At 45.8% G+C, this 9106-nt stretch overlaps 1 protein-coding gene across 2 annotated transcripts in view; it reads left to right on the plus strand.

Moving 5' to 3' along the window:
• Positions 1–9106, plus strand: part of LYSMD2 (LysM, putative peptidoglycan-binding, domain containing 2) — a 29864-nt gene that overhangs the window by 7983 nt on the left and 12775 nt on the right. The window contains exon 2 of one of the 2 annotated variants that reach the window (XM_004687789.2): positions 1229–1697. The exons of the other annotated variant lie outside the window; for it this stretch is intronic. Within the exon in view, the coding sequence (XP_004687846.1) occupies positions 1425–1697 (273 nt within the window). The 5' untranslated portion in view covers positions 1229–1424. The remainder of the gene's footprint in view (positions 1–1228; positions 1698–9106) is intronic. 2 annotated transcript variants of the gene reach the window in all.

A 9106-nucleotide genomic window follows, 5' to 3' on the forward strand; every position in this document is an offset into this window, starting at 1 on the left:
CACCAGGGAGGGCCGGTACCCCAGTTCTTTTATGAATAAATAAAATAAATCTTTTAAAAAATAAATAAAAATTGTAGAGTATTAGAAGTATATCAGGACAGATGGAGGGTATAACATATGCAAGATATAAATGTTGAGACAGAGCAAGTTCAAGTGATTTTGCTGGGCAGGAGCATATTAAGTATACAGTTGTACATGGGGCATGATCAAAACAAGGATATTAAAAATGGAAATAATAGCTAAAAATTCAGTGTCAGTTCTATTATCCATGAAACCATTGACTCTTCAAATGAGTCATACAAGCCACTTGTACCTCTTCCATCCTTTGTTATGTCTACTGAGTTCTAGTTCCTTTGCCTCTGTCCAGCATGTCCACATATGGAAAGTTCAGCCAAAACTTCCTGTCTGCTGATCTGCCTACTGGACAGCTGTTGTCTAAAGTACAACAGAAACATGGACACTAGATTCTAGTAAATGCACCCACTTTGTGTAAATGACTGTCAGAGTGCAGAATATTGAGAAGAGACTGTTCAGATGATGAGTACAGATAAGAGGCCACTGGTGGATTTCAGGACTATGGGGAGTTGTGATTTCGGTGTATTAAGAGAGAAAACCTCTAAGAATAAAAAAAAAAAAAAGGCTGCAGATAATAAATTCGAAGTAGTAAGCCAGCATAATGGATTGTAGCTAGTCAAACTTTCAAGGCAGTTCAGAACTAAAACTGACACTGGCGTGCAGTGCATGGTGAGTCCCAAACAACTCAACTGTGTGAGTTCATCATCAGGCCTTAGAAAAGCTATTCCTCCTGGACCTCCAAGTTGTTGAGATGAGCCTGAAAAATTTGTGTGTTTAATGGGATTGATGATTTCTTTTTGAGGCCATGGAGTTAATTGGGTGGGGGCGGGGTGAAGAGGAAAGTACCCTTGGCAGGACTCTAAGATCCGAAAAAGCTAGTGCCCGCTGGGGAATCAATGATAGGAGAACAGAGCAAAGCTCTGGGGGTTAGCTATGATCAGGGCAGAGGTGTCCCAGGTTCTATCAGTATGACACAGGGGTCTGCCTCCTAAGGAGGACACCTTAAGGTTCGGCTCCCCTTCACCTCCCGAGCGTGCAGACCTGAGCGTGCAGGCGCTTCCTCGCACCGACCTCCGCGGGTACAGGGGCGCAGGGTGGAGCCCCGGCTGTAGGCGCGGCGGCTGCGGGAGCTGGTTTCGCTCTACCCTTGCAGGTGCGTGGAGAGAGGGCAGCACATGGAGGAAGGAGACGTCCGCCATGCCCGGCCCGCAGCTTCCCACCGCAGCTCCCAGCCCGCCGCCCCCGCGGAAAGGCCGGCTACAGCCCCAGTGAGGAGGTAGAAGAGGCGGCGGCGGAGGAGGCGCCGCCCCTTTGGCGAGCTTCCCGACCTGGCTGCCTCTGCGGGACCCATGGCGGACTCCTCACCGGCGCAATCCCAGCGTGCGGGCGGCCCCCGAGCACCCCGGCACTCTGCGCCCTCGCCGCCGCCACGCTCGCGCTCAGGCTCCGAATCCGAAGAGGCCGAGCTGTCGCTGAGCCTGGCCCGCACCAAAACCCGCTCGTACGGCAGCACGGCCAGCGTGCGGGCGCCACTGGGCGCCAGCGTCATCGAACGCCATGTGGAGCACCGGGTCCTCGCCGGCGACACGCTACAGGGCATCGCGCTCAAGTACGGAGTCACGGTGAGCAGGGCGCGCCGCCACGGCCGGGGCTGGCTGACCGGGGTGCTCGGATCCGGGTACGGGATTGATGGGAGCCAGAAAACCGAGGAGGCAGCCATTTGTCCCTCGGCGTCTGGGCCCCCAGCGCTCACCGAGCGCGCGCTGCTGGCGACAGCAACGCGCGCCCAAGCTGGTCCAGGAGCCCGAGGGGCGGGCCTCGCCAAGTCGGTGCTTCAGTTCCCGGGGCTTTGCCGGACTCAGATCTGTCACGTGAGGCAGACCCCAGAGGCCCAGAAGTCATGGCCACATAATTTTCAGTCCCCACCACACTGTTTTTAAATTGAGGATTTGGGCAGGAAATTTTGTTTTCTGTATAAATAAGCACTGTGATGAGTCAGGAATGGTACAGTTGTCCCCACTGGATGGTTCTGGTTCTATCGATTATGCTTCTTTATTTAGAAGTGAAATTATACCCCTGGGCTCACTGGCAACGCTGAATGTGACACCTGTCGCTAAGCAGCAGCCAGGAACTGTGGTCTAGGTGAGCTGGAGGGCTGTGTTTATTATAAATTTATAAGTGTGTGTCTTGGGCATATTGCATTACACCTCTGGGATGGACATGGAAACCTGAGGGAACATATTGTTGCATTGAAATTACTTATAATTAACGCTAGCCATATGATGGCCATTTTGCATTTGAGTTCTGTATCCGTTTTCAACATTCTTTCCTGAAGCTCCTTAGATAGCAATGGGAAGAAAGGTGATCTTAAAGTGAAACGCTCACTCATCCCCCAACCAATGACAAGAGTAGTGTATTTTGCACATTTGAGCTGCTGATCCTTCTTTCACTTAAACATTTTGAGAACAAAAATCTTACAGTGCAGGTGTGTATTGACATAATCATGCCATGGATAGTGCCATTTTGCCCCCTTAGGAGTTTCTAGAGGTGAACCAACACAGAAAGCATAGAACTGCAATTGTTATGTGCATTCATGTTTCTGACTTGGGTCAGAACTAGAGGAAAACAAATGGGAAATACCAGTAGCTGCTTCTACTAAATGCTGTGTATCAGTCATTTGTCTTCCTCCATCTTTGTTCTTAATCAATTTGATTTTTCTAGTCAGTCTTGGACATAGTATAGTTAATCTCCTTTTTTACAGATGGGAGGATGGATGAGTGGTTAGGATATTTTCCATGTATGCTTAGTCATTTAAACCAACTTGAATTAATATAATAATATAATTAATATAATAATAATTAATAACATCTCTAGATGTTACTTCTGATTTCTACCCTAGTCCTAGTCTTAGCAAGAGCTGTCTTAGCATCTTGGTTACTGAAGGGAGGTGTTTTTTTTTTTTTTTCTGTCTGGTTTCTATGTATCTTAACAGTTAGGCCAGAAAGACTGAATCAGAGAATCCATGATATTCAGAAAGGTGTCATTTCCCTGGGCCCTACTCCCAACAGTCACTCTGCTACTCCACTGTGCTCTCTAGTTTCCCTTGAGGTGCTTATGACCTCCAAATCCCTGCTCATTCAGTACCCTACCTTTCACCAAATGATTTCTAATCCTCATTTCTAATCCTCTTTAATATGGGTCCTCACAACCTTACCACCCCTTTCATTAAAGTATAAATAAAAATCTTATAGTTTTTATAAAGACTTCATTTTCTAAGTTGTTGAGTTCAAGTATAATAAATTAGGAACTATAACTTCTAGTCACAAATCTATTACAACAGGATTTCTCAACTTCGGCATTACTGATATTATAAGCCAGATAATTGTTGTGGGAGTTGTCTAGTCATTGCAGGATGCTTACCAACATCTCTTGCCTCTGCCCATGAGATGCCAATAGCGCCCCTTGGAGACATTGCCAGTTTCCCTGAGAAGTGACTCTTTGTTGAGAACCACTGGTTTATTACATCTATATCATTTACTTTGGGGGCTAAACTAGAGTTGATGAATTTTTGTTGTTGTTGTTTCATATTCTCCCACTGGTTATATAGAATCAGTGAAAGTGATAATACCATTACAATGAAATAATATTCTTACATTACTTAGTATCTGCAGATTTAATTGGGTTTACTCCTTTTACATTAATATTTTAGAGGAAGCTAAAAAGGCAGAAAATTATTTTTCTCATTTGAATCATTACTGAAAACAGTAGGTGATGAAATGTTGGGAGATTTGGAGAGCCAAGGCAGTGCATGTGAAAATTCAGTCAGTCCAGACAAATGTAATTATTGTCTTTAACATTCCATATCTGGGAAGAGCAGACCACAGTTGTGCAATCTTCAGTAACAGGAACTCTCAAAAAAGCCTGTCTTCCATGTCAACTCCCCAGTCACCCAGTGGGGAGACCTTGCAGGATTTCAGCCCCTGAATGGGGGAGACTGGTAAACGACAGTAATGTTTTAGGTACCATGAGGTTCCAGAACAGAAGGAAGATGAGTCCTGTGTGCTCATCCTTGTACCAGAGGAATAACTTGGAAACTGGTTATTTGAAGTAATAGTCAAAGGTTAGCAGCAGGGTACACCCAAACTGTGGAGAAAATGTGTTCCTCAAGCTTACCTGGATGGGAGAATGCCCCAGGTCAGACTAAAATCAAAAGAGCCTAGCTGACCGTGAACCTGCTGATCAGATTGGCCAGAAAAGGAGCAGGCATGGAAGAACTCTGTTCTTGGTTTAATGCCTGCTGTTCCTGTCTTAAACTTTCAAAACTTGTGAACCAGGACCCTGCATTTACACTTTTTTACTGAGCACTGAAAATTGTATAGCTGATATGAGCTGTGTGACTTGCTTACCTCTCCCTTCCCGGCCTTCCTTTCTCATTTATTGGGTTTTTCTTTTTCTTTTTAAAATTTATTTATTTGTACATATAGAACTGGGGTACAGGCCAGAGGTGCAGGGGCAGTGAGAGGATTCACCAGAGACAGAGTGGGGAGCAGAACAGGCAGATCGACTAAGTACACTGCTGAGGGGAGCAGTGGGCGGGTCAGGAGGTCTGTCGTGCCATGTGGGTCACCTCTGGGGTGGGCATTGAACTCATGCTGAAGTGGCTTTAGCTTCTTAGTGCTGTGCTTTAACCTGCTGCATGACCAGGGAGGGCCCTATTTGGGTTTTCTTAATTTTTTTTTTTTTGCTTCTCTTTCTGGTGATACATTACTGAATAAGATCCATGCCTGCCTGGTGCTTTTATGTTAGTCAGTGGAGATAGTAAGTAAACAAACAAAACATATTTTAGGTTAGGTATTGTTAAACAAAATGAGAATAAAATTAAGAAAGGAAAGGCAATCAGACAGGATGGTGGAGGTAGCTGCCCTTCCAACTGTCCCGGCTACGGAGACCTCCCTGAGGAGACTGTGAAGGAGACCTGTCTATAGACAGGAACAACGAGTGTGCAAAGGTGGGAGCTAGTGGACAAGTTCCAGTAATGTTGCAGTGTGGCTGGTGCTTTGATTGCACTGGGGTACATTTGGACCAGATCACTGAGGACCTCGAAGGCCACTTAAGAACTTCGAATTTTTGTCTAAATTGGAAAACACTGGAGGAGTTTGAGCAGTAGAGTGACACGATCTGAGCTGTGCATGGGTAGGATCACTCTGGTTGCTGCCTTGAGAACAGGTGGTAGGAGGGCGAATGCCATGGCAGGGGATCACATAGGATAGAGGCTTTCGCAGTGATGCAGGTGAGCGAGGATGTAGCTTAGCCCAAAGCAGCAGCGGTGGAAATGAGGAGAGGAATGGTTGGATTCTGATGATTTGCTGGTACACTACACATTTTCTGCTTGTTTACTGTTTAGTTTTGTTACAGGACACCAAATCTGTTACAGGACAGGGAGACAGGGGCACCCCTGAAGCCCCAAACTGGACTGCTCTAAGTGGGTTCTGCCATCCACTGCATTAAGACAAAACATATAAAACTTTAATGAAAAGGGACTTTAATACAGTAAATATACAATATGGAACACAAAGAATACAACTTCTAAATCAAACATCTGGAGTTACCCATCTCCTCGTGGGCAAAAGTCAACCCAAAAGGGATTGGCCCAAAGCAAGGCCTGAAAGCACAAGACAAAAGCACCTTCTGGCCAGGACCCATGGAAAAGGGTCAGAAACGGCCAGACAAGTCTGGGAGGAAAAGAGCAAAATCAAAATCCTTATAGTCACCTCCCTACAGGTATCTCACCCACATCTGCCTTAACCAGTCCAGGGTCAGGAAACAAGCAAATGCTTGTTGCTCCATGTGGCTTCCTCGGGTCTCCTTTTTGTTCTCCATCCAGTTTCCTTCTCTTTCTTTTCTTCGGATTCCTTCTCTTCTCTCCTTTTTCTCTGCTCAGCTCTACCCTCATTCTGGGTGGGGCAGGGAACCTGGAACTTCCCCTTTTCCTAGGGACCACCCTGTTGCAGTTTGAGTACCTCTGCTCTAGTGACAGGCCCATGGATCTAGGAATTTAATCCATATAGTAAAATAATGTGGCGCTTCAGGGCCCTCCCTAGTGGTGCAATGGGTTATGATGCAGCACTGCAAGATAGCCTCAGCCACTTCAGTGCTAGTTGGATCCCTGGCCCAGAGGTGACACACATGGCATGGCAGACCTCTCTTGACCCGCTCGCTGCTCCCCTCAGCAGTGTACCTCATCGATCTGCCTGTTCTGCCCCCCTCTATGTCTCTGGTGAATCCCTCCTGCCGCCCTTGAAGGTCTGGCTTGTACCCCAGTTCTGTATGAATAAAAAGTAAATCTTTGAAAAAAAAAAAAAAAAAGAAAAAGAATGTGGAGGTTCAATAACCTGGCCAGGCCTAACAACCTGACAGAACCTAGTTCTTTTGGGAGTGACTTAGAAAACACCTTAATGACATTTACCACCATTAAAATCTTTAGTATTTGGGCCTTCCTGATAGCACAGGGATTAAAGTCTCAGCACTATCAAGCTAGCAGCAACCACTGCAACACAAGTTTGATCCTGGACCAGGGAGCCGACCTACATGGAGGAATAGACCTCTCCTGTCTCACCTGCTGCTCCTTTTAGCATTGTATTTCAGTAGATCTGCCTGTTCTGCTCCCCACTCTGCCTCTGGTGAATCTTCTCACCCCCTCCCCCCATACCTCTGGCCTATACCCCAGTTCTTGTATGCCAAAATAAGTAAAAATAAATAAATCCTTAAATTAAAAAAAAATCATTAGTAGTTATTTGCACCTTTCTTTCCTTTCCTTTCTTTCCTTTCTTTCCCTGCTTTTGAGCCTGATTTGTTTGAGGCCCAGTGCTAGATAGATGCTGAGGCTACAAAATAATACATGTTGTTCTCTCTTTTATTTGTGGTGAATTTATCAGTGACTGCTGTCCACTAGCCTACAGCTACTTGAGAAGTCTGAGAGTGTCTCTGACTCATTTTTGTATAGTATGTGTTAATCTGAATCTGGCAGAATGTAGACCTTCTATGTACACAAGGTTTTCATTCACTTCACACCCTGACTGGGAAGTTTTCAGGATCTGAAGCGAACAAACCCCGAAAGTTGAGGCCAGGGAAGGACTGAGCAAAGGGAGTGCAGGCTGCTTGACTGTAATTGCAAAGATTGAATTGTGTCTAGTTTTCAAATCTATAAAAGGAAGACGGCTGCAGCCCTCCCTGGTGATGCAGCAGCTTAAAGCTCAGCATTGCAAGCTAGCCACAGCAACTTCGATGCTAGTTTGATCCCCACTCCTGGAGGTGACCCACATGGCGCAGCAGACCTCTCCTGACCTGTCCACTGCTCCCCTCAGCAGTGGACTTCGTCAGTCAGCCTATTCTGCTCCCCACTCTGTCTCTGGTGAATCCTCTCACCACCCCTACCCCTCTGGCCTATACCCCAGTTCTGTATGCATAAATACATCTTTAAAAAAAAAAAAAAGACTGCAAGTTACTGGTGCCATGTGTTTACTTCTGCCCCTTCTACCTGAATCTCAATACATGTTCAGATGTGAACCTCTCTGATGTGGTAAGACACATTTAAGGAAGTGGGTGTTGGAAACTGAAACTGTTTGGGTTAAATTGAAAATATATTCAGATCACAGATGTGAACTTGCTTGAACTGGAGTTTTCCCGGCTTCGCTCATCTCCGCTGAGACATAAAGGCCCCATTCCTGACCCAGTATTCTAGATTTAGCTGTTGCTTTTATGGTTACCCTGGCTCTTCTCAGTTGTATTCACCAGCTCAAGGCAGTCACTTTGGACTTTTTGTTTGGAAACTTTAGAAAAACATCCAGAAAGAACACAGTAAAGAAACTGAAAGTGGCCCTCCCTGGTGGCGCAGCGGGTTAAAGCACTGGAATGAGAAGCTAAAGCCACTTCTGCATGAGTTCCACCCCCCGCCTGCCCCCGGAGGTGACCACATGGCGTGGCAGACCTCTCCTGACCCGCCCGCTACTCCCCTCAGCAGTGTACTTCGTGGATCTGCCTGTTCTGTTCCCCACTCTGTCTCTGGTGAAGACTCTCACCACCCCTGAGCCTCTGGCCTGTACCCCAGTTCTGTATGCACAAATAAATAAATCTAAAAAAAGAAACTGAAAGTAAGGAGGCTGCAGGGAGAATTGAGGAGACCTGTCACTGTTATTTCCACCAAGCTTTTTGTCTTTGCTTCCCTCTGGTGACTTGCCTGGCTGTGTCCCCTACAGAGACCATACTGCCCCCCAGTTCCCTCAGTCACTTCTGGCCAGTTTTGTTCCCAGAGACTTCTCTTTCTTTTCCAAGGGGCAGCTAAGCCAGGTCCTTTCTTAACACTTTCTCTAAGAGAAGTAACCTTGCTGAGAAAAGTTGAAATGGATATCATTTAGGGGAAGTAAGCTCTGAGCTAGAGATGTAAGAATATACAAATCATTTGTAATTATAACTTTAACCCCTGCTGTGTTGGAGACCAGCTCCAACTTTTGAGGTGTCTGGAGGCAACATAGGCAGGACCCTAAGATGGGAAGACGTTGGCGAGCGGAAATTCCAAAAGGGGAGACAGGAGCGGGCGCGAGGAAGACACCGGAGTCAGGATAGGGGGCAAGTCTTCCTGCCATTCCCTCAGCAGATCTTTATTTATACTGTGTAACAAGTAGTTAATTGTAATAATGCATAGGGTGAGTTAATGAGATAGCACCCTAAACCATTCTCAAGGACAAGGGGAAAAAGCATTCTTCTTTTAACAATTTATGGTATAATAGATTATACATTTTGTGATAGTTATCATGTATACAGCTGTCTAGTTATCACTCAAAGGGAGAGGGGTCTGGGAAAGGGTGAGCTTGTTAGCAAAAGTTTGTTAGGGGTCTTGGGGTAGTAAAAAATTTGTGTTAGTAATGTTATCAGTAACTGTCTAAAGAAAAGCTAATGGCAAATTTAAGGCTAGCAGAGAGTAGTTAGTGCTTGTTTTAAAAAGGAGTAAATTAAGAGAAAGTTGTACAGTTGT

Source organism: Condylura cristata, unplaced genomic scaffold (genome assembly GCF_000260355.1).
Source record: "Condylura cristata isolate star-nosed mole 26May11 unplaced genomic scaffold, ConCri1.0 scaffold00023, whole genome shotgun sequence".
NCBI classification, from domain to species: domain Eukaryota; kingdom Metazoa; phylum Chordata; class Mammalia; order Eulipotyphla; family Talpidae; genus Condylura; species Condylura cristata.